General features: G+C 46.4%; 1 protein-coding gene across 2 annotated transcripts in view; it reads right to left on the minus strand.

Annotated features, from left to right (window-relative positions):
• MAMLD1 (mastermind like domain containing 1) overlaps positions 1-16,250 on the minus strand; it is an 83,141-nt gene extending 66,891 nt beyond the window's left edge. For both annotated transcript variants that reach the window (XM_086756661.1, XM_086756660.1), the window contains exon 1: positions 16,027-16,250. In XM_086756661.1, coding sequence (XP_086612787.1) covers positions 16,027-16,080 — 54 coding nt within the window. In that variant the 5' untranslated portion in view covers positions 16,081-16,250. The remainder of the gene's footprint in view (positions 1-16,026) is intronic.
• Between the last annotated feature and the right edge of the window lie 2,740 nt (positions 16,251-18,990).

Genomic DNA, 18,990 nt, shown 5'->3' on the forward strand with positions numbered 1-18,990 from the left:
CTTACCCCGTTCAGCGCCCTACAGAAAAACACGCGTGTCCTAATGAAAATATGCGTTAGGATGAAAGCATTACAATAAAGGAGGACAATGAGAACGATCAGAGCACCACTGCCTGCGAGGAAGGAAGGAAGCTTTTAACAGCACTAAAATATAAAATTGATTTGTACACATATTTGATAAAAATCAATACAATTAGCAAGTAACTGAATACTAGAAAGGGAAATTGATTGCTCGAGGGCCCAGAGGACTCAGGGCAATCAGTCCATTCTTCTAGCTCCTCCACTCTTAATAAAAATTTACTTTTTCATAATCCTGCCTGAACCCTCTGCCCATTAATAATGCCGCTAAATAGCTCTTCTTTTAGCGCTGTAATTCAAGCAGGTCTGCAATAACATTTCGAGGCAGTTTCGAGTGGCGTGTCCTGGCCATTTCACTATCTGCAGCACAAACCTCCAAGCAAGAGCATAAAAGAATACCGGCTAATGAACGGGAGCACGGGAACACTTGAGAAGAGCTTATAAAATTAAGTACCAAAGTTTAAATAAACGGATTACCATAGAATTGATTTGCTACATCAATTTGGTCAGCTTTTGCTGATGTATCATTCCTTCCTCAAAGGAGAAGAGCCACCGTTTCGAAACAACTAATTAAACAGTTTGAACCATGGCCTTACAAGGAGAGCAGGGCGGCACTGCTCTGCTCTCCTGTCTCCCTTCTCTCGCTGAGTGATTCCTCACCGCAGCGTAAAAATCGTTACTCCACGTGAAACAGGAGACGGAATTTACAGTCAAATCTAGACCAAATGAAGTGGCTTCTACAGCCGCCATCTCCAAGCAGATTGCAGTTTCCAGCAAGGGCATCTTCTCTTCCTTCATTAAGGTGGGACTGAGGGGACTGAAACGCCCCCCGCACAGAGGGAAGGAGGCTCCCGGCCAGGCTGACGCAGTGAGGATTCTCCCCAGGTGAGGATTTCCATTACAGCCAGCCGGCTGCACAATCTGATAGAGGGTGCATGCAACTTGTACGCGTCTACAAAGGAGGTTTCTCTTTCAAAAGGTCAGATGTCTTCTCAGATAAGAACTTTCTCAGATGTTAAGCCTTGTCCACTGACTCATTTTGATAGGAAGCTCTTTAAACAAAAAACTACCTTTGAGCCCTCGAAAACTTCTCTGCCAGTCTGCTTTTCAGAGTGACGCAGCCTTTGCTGCTAACCAGGGCCCTGATTCAGCAACGCACTTGAGCGTATATATCCAAACCAAAGGTAAACAAATAATTTTTCCCTATTAATGAGACCACTTGCATGCTTAAAATACAACAATATAATTTAAGCACTTCCTAGTGCACTGCCAAAGGAACATTTCAAGAAGTCACTGAGTTGAGAAAAATCATGTATTCACCTCATCATAGAATCACAGAATGGTTTGGGTTGGAAGGGACCTTTAAAGGCCATCCAGTCCAACCCCCCTGCAAGGAGCAGGGACATCTCCAACCAGATCAGGTTGCTCAAAGCCTGATCCAACCTGGGCTTGAATGTTTCCAGGGATGGGACATCCACCACCTCTCTGGGCAACCTGGGCCAGTGCTTCACTACCCTCATTGTAAAAAATATTTTCTTAATGTCTAATCTGAATCTACCTCCCGCTATTTTAAAACCATTACCCCTCACCTTATCACAACAGGCCCTACTGAAGAGTTTCTCCCTGTCTTTCCTGTAGGCCCCCTTTAGGTACTGGAAGACCGCTATAAGGCCTCCCCAGAGTCTTCTCTTCTCCAGACTGAACAGCCCCAACTCACATTCACTCCAGCAGAAACTCTTTTACTCCAGAAATCTCAACACATATTTAGGTGTCCAATAGTCCAGCCAGACGAGTGACTAAATGGAGCCATTCTATCAGACTAAGAAAAGGTCCACGGATGCTGTGCAACTCAAGCAGCCATGTGCAGTAATGCCTCCAGAAGGGTGGATGAGAGACTGCAGTGCCAAGAGAGGGGAACAGTGCATTGCTCACCAGGGCACCAGTGTAAGTGCCACAGGTGCCACTGCAATATCTGTGAAGTCACCTCCCTAAATTCTTAGGATATTCTTACTCAAAAGTTTGTCTTCCCGTTTCTTCCTACAAAGAAGAGATATTAGTCTGGATGCAGAAGGAGAAACCAGAAATTACACAGTTTCTGGGCTTCTTTGTAACCATGAGCAAGCTACTTTAATCTCTTTGCTTCAGTTTCCCTGCCTTTATTAATAAAGCAGAGACAGTAAAACTTATTTCACTTAACTCACGCATCTTTTGTGAAGATGAAATGCTTGTTCTGTGTAAAGAACTTGGAAGATGAAAGGCATCAAGTAAATATTAATCATAGGCACCACACCTACCAACAGGATCTCCACTATGCTGATTTGGATCCGTGTTTGAAGAGTCTTTCTGTATACAATTCAGGAACTATGCTTTCCTGGAGTAGTAGAACTGAATTAAAGCCAATCAAGAATTTCCATGTTAATCGGCCTTCTAGCCTTCATAAGAAGGAGAAGGCTCCCATTTCAAAAGATAGCACAGTGCCACAGAATGTGTTAGATCAAACTGACTGAAGCCCGTTTACTGCATGGTCGTGGAGGAAACTCTAGGAGTCCATCCACCGACATGCATCTTTGAGCATACACATGTGTACATCAGCTCCTCTTCAATAATGAAATGTTGAGTGACTCATTCTGTCTGCATGTGAAAAAGCCCTCAAAGAGAACCAAAGAATCTTTTACTTTCCTGTCTGCCTTTGTATACACTGAACTATGTTTTCTTACTTTGGAGAAGCTACACTGCTTCAGAGCCAGGTGTACGAGAGAATGTTCATTAGCAGCTCAGCTGATCTTCTAAACCAGCTTCCCGGGCACAGCGAGGCGCACTGATCTCATGCGGACGTGCCCGCGAGGCTGGCCCAGGGAAAGCTAGCGATGCTGCTCCGGGCACTTCTGCTCTCCCGTGTGCGTCAAGTGCCAGATTATTTACTTAATGTCTTAAGCAACTTCTGCAGCTCAAACTTAACTCATGCAACCGTGGCTGTCCGTCCTCCTGGCAGTAACCAGCAGGTTGGCCAGGTGAAAGCAGTCTTCACTATTTCTGCCTGAACCAGTGAATTTACACAAGGACAGCAGCGCAGGGATACCTTCACTTTTGTCCCGGTGTCTGCACCGGCTCAAAGCCAGCCGGCACGGACCGCAGCTGCACACTGAATAGCAATTGTGTGCTTCGGTCAGCTCTTCAGTGGTGGGGCTGCTTGAGCACCCCGCTTGCTCAAAGGAAAATCCTTCTCCCAAAATAACCCAAAGCAACGCCCGCCCGTGATGACAGGGCAGTCAGAGGTGCGTGGCCCCGGCGCTGAGCCTGCTGCCTGCCCCTAAGGGGTGAGCTCCCCGGAGCATCGCTTCACTGCTGCTAAGAGTGCAATTTCTCCAGCAGAACAATCGCAACACAGGTATGAAAGCAAAAATATAAGGAAAAAAAGCAAGAGTCGCAGACTTAAAAAAAGGCAACAGAGATGAGGAGAAGCACTGTCTGTGAGTCGGTCTTGCGGGAGCACAGAACGAGTTTGCACACAGGAAACCCTCACTGCTTGAGTGGAAGCAATAGGAGATCCTGGACGTTGTGAACCAGGCACAGGAGGGATCCCAGTCTCCCAACGTGAGCCTGGACCTGCTGACCATCCTCCCCCCAGATACCTGGCTCAGCTTCCTCAGCTCTTTCCTCTGCCTCCTTGGCTTTGCTCTCCCTTCGGTCCCAGCCCACCCCAGCCTCTCCCAGCGCTCTCTTCTCCTACCATTGCCTCCTCTTAACTTTGGAGCTCTTCACCTCTATTCCCAGAGGTCTCTGGCTCTCCATCAGCGGCTCGGGAGGCACAAGCCCGCGCAGTCGGGCCAGCCGGCGCCGCAGAGCAGCTCAGCTCGCACCCGCGGTGCTGGTCCGCCTCCTCACCAGCATCCAGCAGTATGCGTAAACAAACAAATTACGCTACAGGCAGAGCTGTGCTCCAAAAGGAAATGACCACTGGATGGTATTGCTTAACCTTTCTTAATTATGAACATGTATTTATTGAAAATAAATGCCACCTAATCCCCTCGGCATTGCAAACACGTACAACAGGAGGGTAATTTAAGTTAATCAAGCCCTAAGCTCAACACGAAGTGTAACAGTTTGCTTCTCTACATTTTGGGTAGCAGAGGGCAAGCCATTCCATGGTGAGTTTTCCACGGTCTTCATACAAAGGCCTATACTTGTTTCTTTTCACAATATAAATGTCAACGAAAGGGTGTTTGCTGGACTAGCTGAAAGCTGCAAAGTGGGTGACCATTTTAAATCCTGAAATAACAGACATGTCATTACCAATACAGATGCTCCAAAGGGAGGACTCGTGAGCAGCCGGAATCGGTCATTTACCTGATAGTTCACCATTGTCTCATTCTTAGATGTGACAAGATAAAAGCTACGGGCTGGCAAAAGACTTCTGGTAATTAATCCGCACCTTATCTACACAAGTACCAACATCCAAAATCAGTTCCATGCAGGCGAGTAGCAGGGGTTTTCTTACACACCAGCACATGACACTGTTGCTGTAGCTCACAACATTTCCATGCATGTTGTCCTTACAAACAACTCCAGACTGTAGGTAGCCTGGCACGTGGGCATCAAAAACCAGTCCGAGTGGCTAATTTGGATTTCAGACTGCCTCTGTGGACAGTCACTCAAATGCTCTAAATCCAGCCAGACTTTTAGGGGCTCGAGTGAGGGGAAAGAAGAGCTGTCAAGGGGAAAAAAAGAATTTGTAGGAGATGTGGAGAGCCAGAATGATCTTAAAGAAAGGGCAATTAAGACTGCCCAAGTCAAGATTTTTCCAGGTATGGTAGAGTGACTGGGAAGCAGTGGGGTGAGAAATAAATAGTTCGGCCTGCGACACTCAAGATTTTCATAATTTATAACCAACAGAAGACACGCACTTCTTCAAAACACAGAGTGCACCCCCCAGCATCCAATTAATGGTGGTGTGTACAGCAAACATACTTACACTAATTGACTGGTCCAATAGCCTTGGCTGCCCCCAAGCATTTCTGGAAGTAGCATTTCTGTGCAGAAATGCTTCACGTTTATTAACTTGTTTGGTTTTGATTGTTGCATTGGTTCCCCATTCCCAAGGCACTTAGATTTATTCTTTTAGCTTAACACTACAAAGTAATCAAATCACTCGGTTACATCTGACAGACTGTAAGAGCCCTGAAGGGGAGAGGAGAGAGGCATCAGAAGAAACATCTACATTTTCTCTTACATCCTTCACACTTGCTCTAAACTTCAGATACAACTCATCTATATCTCTGGAATTCAAGAATATTGAACTTTAACTGACACGGGAAGTTATTTGAAGATGCAGGACTTTCACTTGAAATTAAGGCTGATCTACCTTCTGGGATCAGGGACCAAGATTCACGTCTCATAGAGAAAAGCCCGAACGCTCTCGTTGTGCTTCAAGTCAAACACAAGTGTTGCTGCAGCCAAGAAAACATCCTTCCAACACCATGTAAAGTTCAAACCAACCCATCCATAAATAAGAAGAGGAGATGAGATGCAGGATTCAAACATGCCTTCCTGGCCTTCCGTCAAATGTGTAGAATAGATAAAACATGAAGACAAAGGAGACAGCTCAAAGAGTCAAGCCTGATATGGAAATGGAGATAAAAGGCATGCCCTTGGTTGGATTTTGACTGTCTCTCTTCAGTACAATTTATTTCCAGCTTTGTGCAATGTAATATCAGAAAATGCTTAGCACACAACCCTTGATGTGAAAAGACCAAGAGAATTTTTTTAATTTAGACAAATTCCAATGTCCATATCTAATGTTATCTAATGCAAAATTATAAAGAAATGAGTGCTTGCGTGGTCCTGTGTGTTTAAAAATAATCTGAATGACCCAGTGCTTAAAGTATGGAAAGGGTGCTCTGTTACTAAAATCCAAACATATTTCATTTTAGATTGCACTCAAACTGACAGAGAAAAGCTGGAAGAAAATCCCCCAACAGGTTTTTTTAATCAAGAAAAACAACAAAACAAAACTTCATGGAGCCTGTGACCAAATAATCTTACAGAGTTGGGACTTACTACAGTAACAATGTCAGGCATTTCAATGCAGTAGCATCCAAACTAGATATTTACTGCATGGTAGTGAGTAACCCTTTGAAAAGGGAGGAACAAAAATTCCTTTTTAATGAGTCACCATTTGGCAGTCAGAGATCAAAACCTTTTGCCTGTATTTCTGACTGCAGGATTGTATATAACTTGGGTTGTTTTTTTTTTTCAGTCTGTGTGACTTTAAATCAACACTGTTAATTAAGAAAATAAGTAAGTTAAAGGAACAGGAAAAGTGAAGTCCTTAAAGTACCTGACCATCAGCTCAATCTAGTGTGTTACTGAAATAGTGGATGAATTCAGAAATTATTCTTGTATATAAATTTGGAATTGTAAAAATCCTAGTAAGATTTAAAGTAACTAGTCAAAGCAAAATGAAATTATACTCAGTATCCATTCTGATCACCACATGAAATGAGTGTTGAATAATTATTCTTAAATTAACAAAAATGTTTACATACTAAACGTTACATACTGATGAATGGGGAAAAGCTTCTCGTGGATGAGTGGAACTGTGTATGAAGGGTATTTGTAAAAGACTTGTTTTTTTCTCTTTGCACAAAACTTAACCTATAAAGACCCGTGACTGAGAAGGAAACATTAAAATACATGCCTGAGAGCAGATGCCACTTTTTTCATAAATAATAATAATAATAATAATAATCCACCTGCATTAGCATTCTAGCTAAATCAAAGAAATAAAACTATCATCCACACTGAGAGGGTATTCAAATAAAATGTACCTGCCTTTATTTTGAACATAATTTCCAACTATGTGAAAAGTTCCCTAAGAACTCAGCTGGTAACTCAGCACTTAAAATTTACAAAATATTTAACTAGTTAATCTTCACACTAAGCATCCCTTAAGATAAGTCACTACTATCCCCATTTTGCAATGGACAGTTAAGAACCTGGGAACCATTTTCTCCAAAAATTGCCTCCACCTCTGGAGGCCAGTGGGGCTACAGATATTCAGACCCTCTGAAAAAAAATCTGACAGTTTTAAAATTAGAGTAGGTATTATTCCAGCTTGGCTTCTACCTTAGGAAATCTCCAAATTCTTATATGAAAATTCAAAGCCACAAAAATCAGGGCAGAGACTTCCAAGTCACTCCACACCAAACAAAAATCAGCAAAAGCATCTCCATACCTTACAGTCAGCGCACCGAACCATCCCACCCCTTACATCAGTTGATCTTATGTTCAATTTACTTGTAGATTGGAAGTTATCAGAGTAAATAATTACAGTAACTGGTTACAGTTTGGGAATTGAGAGAACTGAAGAAAGAATTCAGAGAAATAACCTGATCCACTACTATAAAGAGAATCAATCATCCACCTCCTTCCATTAGTCTTTTTGGCAATCCTGTGTCACTGTTGTCACAAGGCTGGATAACGATGCCACATTAATTCTCCTTCTGAGAAAGGGACTACAAGATTTGACTCTGTAACTGTGTCCTGTCTGACCTTGGGGAATCTTTGAGGAAAGCTTCCCATCACATGCAGTTACAGTTTTTTACTGAAGGAGAATTACAGAGTTGGGCCCACGCTTTATAACTTGAATGCATGACACAAAAATATAAAACCGATCTTCAGTTTCCACTAGAAATAAATCGTCAGTACACAAGCAATGATTTTGCAGACCCAACCCTATGTGAAAAATAACATTTTCAATGGCATTTCAACAAGCCCACTCAGAGGTGATGGACACGGGGTGGAACGAAGAGACAGCTACTGCAAATTTCTCGTGTAACAACAGTTTAACTATATTTATCTAAACTGGAGATGAGCTACATTTCCCAATCCAGACCTTCCCAAAGGAAAAAAAATCACCACCTTTGTTGTAAATATTACAGAACACAGACCTGGAAAAGAAGGAAGTCATCCTGTGTTTCATAACAGAAAGAGACTCACTCCCTTCCATCAAGACTACACACTACTCAATGCAATGCGAACTGCGGCATTGCTCATGTCAGCGTGAGCAGGCAGAAGAGGACATATGGCCTTTTGTACTGTTCCCAAGATGCTGCATGTTAAAAAAATTTAAAAATTAAAAAATCATTATCCAGGCTGGAAAAAACCCAAGCCATCGTAAATGTTTGTTTATGGCAATTTGGAAAACCTTTTAAGAAAAAACAACAAACTACTTTTAGACATGTAATCCTCAACTCCATGGATGGGAATCAAGCAGAAACCATGAATTATTTTGGGGCAACTTTTGCTGCCATGCTTGTTTGAGTATTTCTCTGTAACTAGATATCATTTCTATTACTGCGGCTATGACTAACGAGTTAACAACACTATTTACACTAGTGCTGTTGTATCATTAGAAACAACAAGATTATGTACTTTAATTCTAATGCCAGCACAATTATTTTAACACCAAGTGTGTCAGATCCGACTCTATACCCCCTAAATTAATTTCAGAGTAGTGGCTAAATAAAATGACATACTTCTTTGTGCTTTTGTTATAACACGCTCATGTGCAGCAAACTGTGAAGAAAATGTAGTAATTAGAGGTTAAATTAATCCCTGACAGACAGGCAGCTTAGTAAAGCTGGGGCCTCTTCAGAAAACATCGCAGAAAGCTTGCCAGTCGTTCAGAATGAGGCACAAAGAACAGGCGAGATTGGCAAGTCCCTCACCACTGCGATCCAACCAAAGCGAAAAGTTGGAGTACGTCTTCCCGCAGCCAACACTACCAGGCCCATCTTGTGACAAACGCGATTTCGGGCTCCAAGCAATTGCTGCTGCAGCCGCTCTGACTGCCTGATCAGGATCAACCACCTGAAATTAAAGACAGCCTTTCGCGCAGCAGAACAGGCTTCTAACAGCCATATAATCAACCTCGAGACGTTAATAAAAAGCGAACAATGGCATTATATTTCACAACATAACTAGAAAGTTACCTCGCTGCTTCTGATTTTAATGCTGGGAATGGGTTTCATTGCCCACAACAGAGTAAACGCGTTGTGTTATTCTGAAAACAATAAATAGGTATGGCTCAGGTGGGTGTAACTCCCGAACCTGCTCGAGGTTCTGAGGTACTTAATTCTAAAGAAAAAGAAACTTCCACAGAAACACGAAAGAAAAAACAACGCAAGACAACAGAGGCAGCCAGATCATGTTGATGATATCCAGTAAGTACTTCTTTCTTGTGCGTGTCAACAGAAGTAAATGTTGTTTCCGATCTCTCTAGCTGTGGCGTGACAAAAGGAGCCGGTTTTTAAACCCGTGCAAATACAGGCGGCAATCTGAAGGGAAGGAACTGAAGGGTGTTTGCTCTGTGCCATGCAAAAAGCACCCCGGCTTCCCTGTGCTGACAAATCCCGGCGTGGGAATTGCAGATGCGCCACCGCGTCCGTCCCACTCGACGTACACCTTACCTCCAAAGGTGGAAGGTGCAAAAAATCTGGCTTCCCCCTGGACTAATGCTGATGCCACTCAATAGGTTGCATGACATGGGGCAAAACAACAAGGGAGTTACCACTCTCCCCTGCAGAGGTAATCCGGATCGTCTCTGCGACAGGCTGAGCCCCCAGCTGTCCCTGCCTGAACAGCAGAGCACAACAGGCAGCTGCGGTCCGATCGCCAGGTAAATTCAAAAGAAAATAAAAAGGAAAAAATGCCTCTATTCCTATTAAAGTGAAAGCCGAACACGGGGCTTGCGGAGACTGCAGATCAGTGTGGCAGTGCGTTAGCACCACCAGTATTTCTGTGCTACCCAGATCATCAATTATTAACAAATTAGGCCATGCCTGATGGGGTACTTATGTAACACTTCTTTATCAATAAAACTGCCAAGGCCCTCACAGGGGGAAACAGAGCAGATTCCAACAAGTCACAATACGACGCCTGCCTTCAGACAGGGTACGACGATGGATCCTGGTTTCCCCCTTCTCAGCCCGACCACCCATTCCCAAAGAGCGATTTTGGTCAGGCCGGCAGCCCCCACTTGAAGCCCGGGGCGCACCCCAGCCTCCCGTGAGCAGCAGCCCTTTAATCAGGTCAGCGCTTATCAATGGCTCATTGTAGACGAGGCGGCGCTCAAGTGAAGGGTCACATGAAACCCGCATCCCCCTGCATCTCCCACGCCTGGGCCCCCTGGGCACTTCACCGGCCCCACAGAAAGAGCCACGGGCCGCCCGCTCCCTGGGCACAGCCTGCATCCCTCTGCCAGTCTGGCTGGCTGGGCCGCGCGGCAGGGAGCGGAGGAAGGAAACCCACAACTCTTTCCCCCGCTCTACCCTTTGGGCACAACTGTTCCTCCACAGGAGCAAAGGGCCGGCTAAAAATCAGCCTGCAGAGACAATTCTCTTTGCCTTGCTTCGTTTCCATTTCACTTCCTCCAACAGGCAAGAGTGAGCAGGGAGGGACACGTAAATATTCCCCTTCCCTACCCAAAGGCCTGATCCTTGAACAGTTCAGGGCTGAACTACGACACCTTACTTCTCGGATCAAATCTGAGCCTCATGCACTACAAAATGGAAAAGGACTGTGAGGCTGGGCCCTGAGAGGAGAAAGACTGGTGTACTTTCCCACTGCCCGGCCTAACAAACACCTTACAGTTCATCCGAGACACCCACTAAAGTAAATAGCTCTAAAAAGAGCTACTGCAACTTTGCAAGTAAATGCCGCACAAAATCATAGAATAAAATCACAGAATGGTTTGGGTTGGAAGGGACCTGTAAAGCCCATCCAGTCCAACCCCCCTGCAAGGAGCAGGGACATCTCCAACCAGATCAGGTTGCTCAGAGCCCCGTCCAACCTGGCCTTGAATGTTTCCAGGGATGGGGCATCCACCACCTCTCTGGGCAACCTGTGCCAGTGTTCCACCACCCTCAGTGTAAAAAAAGTAAGTATTTTCCTCTTGAAGGAAAGTAATAACTTAGTAATATATTTTCTTCCACTTAAAAAATGAAAATTATTATCAGTGAGGAGGCTTCCCAAGAGGAATAAAGACTCTTCATAGCTCATTTGCATTTGCTAGTTATCCCTCTCTGACTGGTAGCGCAACCAGTGACTTTGAAAACGATGGAGCCGTATCCCAAGAGCCATGAGCCACGAGCCCTGCTTATGCTGTCACCCTGAGATACACTTTCATTTTGAACAGAGGTAACAGGCCAGTCCACAGCAACTGCAATGAAGAATACCTACCAGAAGACAAGGACATAAAGTGAAACCTTTAACGGACAAAGACTTCAATTTTCTGGGCAAAGTGCTAGCAATTACAATAAAGAGCATGGGAAGGAGACCGCAACGCAAGCACAGACTGCTTTGCAAAGTTTCCCTTCAGCTGCTGGCAGCCCCGAAATAGGTTACAGAAAGTTAAAACTGTGTTATTGATCACTGCCTGTTCTGCAGGACTGTTTGTTTGGTTTTGTTTGTTTGTTTGTTTTAATAAAACAGCATTGTTCTTTTGCTATTTTCACTTAAAACAATACTTCAGAATCTTCCAGTATCCAGTCCCATCTGAAACAACACTAATGAGGGTAATACTGAACGCCTAAACAATTTCCTCACATATTTGTTTAGCAATCACCTTTCTGAGTGCACCCCTTTTACGGGTGCACAAAACAAAACTCGCTACGAGCGCACAACGGTATCGTGCACGCTTGGCATTTTACAGCACTGCTCTGAAGTTCCCCTTCAAATTTACTGGCAAGGAAGGAAGTTCTGCATAATTTTAGCCCTCAACATCTGAAAAAATTAGAACAGTCCCAACTGTTCTTGGAGATGTATAAAAGAACAGTTGAAAAACTTACAGTTGACTGGTGCTACCTAGGTTACCCGTCAATGGCATTGAAACTGGGATATTATTAAGAGAGGTGTATGACGGGAATTGGTTTATTGTGCTGATCCATAGTAACCAACTCCTGTTCGTCCATCATTTATCTCTCTCACCAGCGACATATGGGTTTGTCTATTCACACTCTCAGCATTCTCTCTGCTCCAACAAACAGTCAGCCTTTTCTGCTGGGATAAGGAGATTTTTTAGTTACATCCATTATGTGCGTATCAACATTTATGGCAGGAAGATAATTGCCAAAGAGCTCAGGGGGATAAAAGCTCCCTCTTTATAACACAAACCCCCCTAAAAAATCAATATTGATATAAAACAGTTCAACACAAAGCCTTGGTGTATCTTCTACTTCCTTCAGTTCAAAACACCTTATTTTTTTTTTTTAAACATAGCAAGTCAAACTGGAACATCAGGTAGAAAGCCTTCGTAATGAGTTACACGACTGCTCTTCCCGTAGAGGAAAAAATAGGAGTGTACAATATTAACTGTGCCTTAAAGAAGTGAGTGGCAAATATGTCAGTACAAAGAGGGTTCTTTGGAGAGGTGCCAGCATCATTTAAACTGATTTAGCTATCTTTATTTGGAGACCATGCCCATTACAAAGGAATTGTAACTTACAGTCACCTTTGCCTAAATGTTGAAAAACGCTGACACTCAGAAACAGCCAGCACGAGGGAACAATGAAAACCTGGGGATCCTGCCTTTCCCCCTATTTACGGAGCTCAGACAACTTCCTACTACTCCATCCCCCAGCTTGGATAAATCCATTTCTCACAGCTTCTGCAAGATTTACTTCACTTTCCCATGCCTACGTACTCAAAAAAAGTTATTTTAAGGCGACTTTCATCAGAGTAAAAAGTAGCATAGAAGAGTTATTGATTAAATGACTGGGAACTGGTGAGTTGCACTGTACTTAACCTACAGAACGACTCAGGGATTTTACTTACTGTCATCCTTGCCCTTGGGTTACCTTCTGCCTCCCTAACTTTTGTCTCTCTCCTGAAGCCAATTCCCAGGTCCACCCTTGTCTCGCAGTCCCATCCAGGCAGGTTCACCACCGTTTAGGTCAGGGCAGGAGTGTCAGCCTGACACCTTGGATGAAGAACTCCTGCAGTAAATCTTCCTGCATGTTCAGAAAGCATCTGGCACAATAGCTCCCTAATCCCAATTTAAATCTCTGAACGCTACGGCACTGTAACATTTGTAACAAGGTCGGTACAGAACCAAAACTAAACACGCTGTATTTATAAAACACTTCTACCTGTGTAATAGGAAGGCATACAAAAGGATTTTTTAAAGTGTAACTGCCTCCTGCAATTACTAATCCCCCCCCCAAGCTCTTTAACAACCACCTTAGCCTTAAAAAAAATCCAAGAGACTGCAGGTTTGAACTACTTAGTTACAAGGGACTAAAAGCGAAGCCCTGTCAATATTTGCTTTTCTGATTCTGAAGTATTAGTTAAAAGACTTAAAAATAGAGATGAAAAACCTCAAGTTAAAAAAAAAAAAACCTCTGAAAATAAAAAGCTAAATTAAATTTGAGCTGCTCAATTCTGAACGTTAAACAGCTTTTCCCTCACTCGAGAGGAGCTGTTAACTGCCTGTTACCTGCCTTACAATAGATACTATTTGTTTTTTATCCCCGAGCAACAGACTATTTCCTGGTTGAGTTTAAAAACTCTGTGACGTTCCAATTTCAGCCCACACATGTGTGTCACTGTCAACGTCAGTGGCAGGAAAACATTAGAAGTCACCCCTTGCTAATGCTTTCCTAACATGGAATTTCCTTCTATCTCGCTCCCCCAGCCCACCTCCTCCCTTCAGCTGAGAGCATCTTTCCCAAATTGCCCTTTTTTTTTTCTTCTTTTCTTCTCTTTTTTTTTCCCCTTCCAGACATATGGCAGGGGGAGAGAACTGAAAATGGTCAGTGCCAGAACGGGATCGCTGCTTTTTTAGGTGCTGGAGCGTAACTTACTCCAAATGCTCTCGCCTGCCTGTAACTCGGGGATGCGCGGGCAAGCAGCCTCCCCGGGCGCGGGAGCTTCTCCCACCCATGCGTGGGGCGATCTCCCGAGCATCTCCCACCCCCTTCGCCGTTACTCTCAGTCGGCTTTTCGCCCGGTAAGACCCCAAAACCCACGTTCCGCTGGGGCAGCCCGCTTTGCGGGTGGCGCGGAGCCGGGCCCAAGCCCCCGCTGCCCGGGGGAGGGGGGGGAAGCCCGGCAGCTGCCCGGGGTGGGGGGGGCGGGGGAGACCAGCAAACAGCTGCGGGGTCCGGCAGGTCCAAGGCCGGCCCGGCTCCCACTCCCTCTCCCCCGCAGGCACCATCTGGCCCGTTTCGCACAGCGGCAGCTTTATGTCCCCATCAGCCCGGCCTGGAGCGGAGCGGGGCGGGGGGAGGGGGGGGAGCTCCGGGGAGGGGCGGACCCCCGGGGCACGGGCATTAGGCATTACCCAGGGATTACCGGGCTAAGCAGGGAAACACTCACATTATCTAACGGGGGGGACTCTCTCGCCCCTCCCGGCGCTTCCACACCCCTCCCTCCCCAGCCGGGGGGGGGGGGGGGGGGGCACACGGTAACGGGGGGGCGGCGCCTCCGCCCCCGGCCCGAAGCCAGACGCAGTTGATCTCCCCGCCCCGCCGGATCGGGGGAGGGACCGCGGGGTGTCCCGTCCCCCCTCCCCTGGTGCCGGAGGAGGAGGAGGAGGCGGGCTCTTGGTGCCAGGAGGCTGCGGAGGCGCGGCCGGTACCCGCAGGGCGCTCCGGCCCCCGACGGGAAGCGGCGAGGCGACCCCGCGTCCGCGCCCAGCGCCTCCCGGGAACCGGTCCCCAGCGCCGCTCCCCCCCCCCCCCGCCCCCAGCCTGGAAAAACAAAAGCGGCCTTTTAATTTATTGTTCCGCGATGGGGCGGGCGGGGGAGCGGTGTGAAAGGAAAACGAAGCTCGTTTTCTGCCCAGAAACAGCCGCTCTCCCCGGGATCCCTCCGGGTCACCCTGGTGACCCCCCCCCCGCCCGCCCCAAGCCAAACCTGAACAAAAGCCGGGGTACCCCCGCGCCGAGCCCCGGGGAGCCGGGTGGGGGGTGCTGCTGGGGGAGAGGAGCTGCTCCTGCCTCAGGAGGAGACGCGGGACCGAGTCAGGCAGTGCCGCCTTTACCCCGCAATCGCTCTCAACCCCCGATCTTAATCACAGGATGAGAAACCAAAACAGTTCGAGCCGTGAGTCAGCGTGCGTTTTGTTTCAAACCGCCGGGCAGGCGCTCGCAGCGTCTCCCTCACTTCGGGGCCGTTCCCCCGCGCAGAGACCCGCACACGCACGCAGCCGCGCCGGGCGGGAGGCCGAACGCGGGGCTCCTCACTTTTCAGGAATAACCCAGGGCTCTTTCTGGGCTCGGCGGAGCCTTTTGTTGCAAAATCCTGCCTCTGTAACGCGCGCCCCGGACTCCCAAAATAACCCGGCACGCCGCTGCCGACACGAATACCAGGAGTCATTAGGAAAAAAAAAGCCGAATGCTGCAGACCGGCGCTAGCCCCTCTGCGTGTGAGCCCTCCCCGGAGAAGCCCCTTTCGAGAACGGGTTTTTCCTTCCCTGACCGAAGTTTAAATGAAAATCGCCCGGCTGTGTTTACACAGGGACAGCGCCGGCACTGCCCGCGTCCCGCTCGCCCCCGGCGTGGCACCCAGACCGGCAGCCGCCTCCTGCTCTTCCTGCACCCCGGCCAGGCGCCACACGAGCGGTGACACAAAAACCCACGGAGCACCCCCCACCCCACGAGACCACCTTGGTCACCACCATTTTAAATGCCGCGGACCCACTCCCTCCCCTCCCCTCCCCGGGCTGACATCGGCTCTTACCACAAAAAGAGGGCGAAATCTTTCCCCCAAGTTTCTGGTTTCTCTTCTTCCCCGCAGACACGGACCGGCCGGCCACAGCCCGCACCTTCCCCCCCTCCACTCCACAAACTTCACAGCCCCCTCCCCGAGCGACCATTCCGCGGGCGCTTAAGTCCTTTTCTACCAACTCCTACTTTTCCAACCCGCATGGATTTGAAACTCTCCTTACCGGAATATGCGGCTCCATGCGTGGTGCTTCTACCCGCTGGGAAACCAGCAGCATCTTGGACTGGGGATCAGCCGGCTTTTAGATCCACTTTGGCTGTATTTAGCAAAAAAAAAAAAAAAAAACAAAAAAAAAAACCCCAGCACGGCCAAGGCTGTTTTCTCCCTTCAGGTTCCAGACAAGTTCATCCTGGCGTTGCAGTTCGCTAATGATTCACTGTCTGTCTCAATCTGCTCACTACATTTCCATCAACCCACAGCTTCCTCACTCCGAAGGTGGAGTTTGCGGGGTTTAAGTTACTGATAGGCATATCTGAGTGCTGTGTCACTCAAAGAGGAGGAGACACGCACACACTCACACACACACTCACGGCTCCGGCCTTAAAGGGGCAGTAACACTTTCTTTGGAAACCTCACCGATCCAAACATTTTAATTTTTTTTTTTCTCTCTTATGTGCATGGAGGTCAAAACCTTGCAGCCTCCGGACAGCATTTAAACACGCAAAAAGCTGCTCAGCATTTTTACTGCCTTTTTTTTTTTTGCAGAGCTTCAAGTTCCTTTAATACAAAAGTAGAGTAGCTCAGAAAGATACTAGCCATTAAAGAAAATTTTTTTCCCCCTAAATCAAAGTGTACAAATCACTGAAAAGACAGCCCGAGGCATGAAGTGTAAAGTTTGAGTTATTCTTAAAAAAGTCTAGTGGCGTCTCTTTACGCCATTACGATACGATACCCAGCACTCTTAACACTCATTAAAGGGTTAAACTCATCTCACACAGGTGAACCCAGGTTACCGAGAAGGAAACAGCAGAGTTGTTTCATTTTCTCCCTTTGTGCTATGTAGATGTATTTCTGAAGACAGCCACAATTCGGAATTGAGAGCTTCCATAAAACCACGCACTTCTCATACGACTATAAATGTGCTTTTTACAAGCTGCCACCTCCGAATATTAATTTTGACAGACCATCAACTGAAAGCTGAGAGCCTAATTCAGCCCTCCTCTTGGATTGTGCAGAAAGGACTGGGAAAAGCAAGCTGCAGGCAGCTAGGAGAACACAAATAACGGCTCGTGTAATTTCATTTCATTACCTTGCTAAATCAGTACGAGTGTCACTCCTGTCCTGATACGCTGGAGATGCTGAAAACCCTGTCCCAGTACGCTGACTCAATGGATGAGATGCAGAAGACACAGTACCAATAGTACCATAGTACCAATAAAATGTCTAATTTTAAAAATCATTCCTAAAATAGTAATATTAGTACATTATGCTCTATAAAATTAAGAAGAAAGGTATTTGAATAAAATCCAATTACTGTGGCCAAATACATACAAGGGGAGCCAGAATCTGGCCTCACTTTCCTGAAAGTTTTCCACACAGCAATGACCTTCAACTTGCAGTTAACTTATAGACCAAACCCGTCTTTGTACCCTGACTTAATACATGTCACGAGTATCAGTTCATCAACAGAGAAAACATCATTTCCACCTTTGCTGAAGCCTCTAGCTTTCCTGTGACTGCTGTAACAACGGGCCCACTCCCCTGCGCAGTATTTGTGTTACTGCAGTTTGGACTGTTTGGAAGTTTAGTGGTTTGCTTTTCTAATGATTTTTCCTTCTGTATTATTTAAAATTACTTCAATGTGTTTTGTCTATTGAAAAAAAAAGAAACACAAAAATAATAAACTTGTGTGGGTGTGAGCAGCCTGAATTCTACAGACTTTGAGGGCTGGATCTCAAAAGGTTTCGGTGTCCATGGGGAGGTGTATTGACACCCAATGTTTGGGTTTGTTGAGCTGCCCGGATCGAATCCACAACCCTGCCTGAGGTGCTGGGGCTCAAACACAGCATTAGGGCATCAGTGTGGGATCTAAAAGAGCCAACATGCTGAGCAGGAGTCACCTAAAATGAGCAAGCTCAGCAGAGACATGCATTCATCATGTGTGAATTAAGCTCCACCTGCAAGGAGGTGCCGCTGTCTGCCCAGTATGCAATGTCTGGAACCCTCCCCTGAGGGTATATGGGTGTGTGTAAGGGCTCCCTGGAGTTTTTTGGACTAAAGTATGTATATATTAAATATGTGGGGCATGCAGGGATTCAGTGGATGTACTGGACCCACTCAAACACCATGCTCGGATGATGAAGGCGCGGGTAGGGCCATGTCAGTTTTTCTATGCGGCACCTACAGTGCACACTAGGCATTTGTCCAGAAGTTTTGGACAAACCATGTCATTTGTGACTCTTGCCAAACATCTGGAGTTCCTGATGAATGGCAAAAGTCCTGAGGACTGTCATTTGCTTTGTTCACCTCATAAAACCAGACCAAAGGACTTGGAAATCAAATTGAGAGAGGTGCTTCTAGCAGTTGGTTTGTCCACAACAGAACTGTGGCCACATTTTCTTCTTTCAAACACACTGGCTCAAGCTGCGCAAGGTCTGGAGGTGTGGGTTTCACTCTGGCAGCCCAGTGCCAGGTGTCCCCACGCAGGGCGAAGCTGTAGGGTAAACGCCCGGGTGCTCAACAGCATCACAACAAGGATGCCAGGCTTCTGGGTGTACGCAGAAGCCTAATTCCAGGCAGTGTGAGCATTTAACAATCCCTTGCAGAGATCACTCATTTTCAGTGATGGGTAATGGCTAAGAAGGGAATTTCAGGGTTGCAATTTTGGTCTTTGGTGATTAAATTACGAGCCCTTTCTTTAGGCATCTATACTATAGCTGACCTGGGGAAATCCCTGGCTGCTCTGGAATCAATGATAAAACTTCCACTGGCTTCTTCAGGGCAGTATTTTATCTTCCTAGGTTAGGCCTACCCTAAGCAAATTGCAGACTATCTTATTGTGCTTCTGTCTTATTTTGAAAAAGTGAGCTGTGGGATCCTGCAGAAGAGAGGCAATTTGAACGGCATCAAGGCTGTTGTTATGGCCACAGGCTGGGGCTTGCCAGAATGTATTCTAGTACCTCAAATG

The sequence above is a fragment of the Chlamydotis macqueenii genome, chromosome 11 (assembly GCF_036417535.1).
Source record: "Chlamydotis macqueenii isolate bChlMac1 chromosome 11, bChlMac1.mat, whole genome shotgun sequence".
Lineage (NCBI taxonomy): Eukaryota > Metazoa > Chordata > Aves > Otidiformes > Otididae > Chlamydotis > Chlamydotis macqueenii.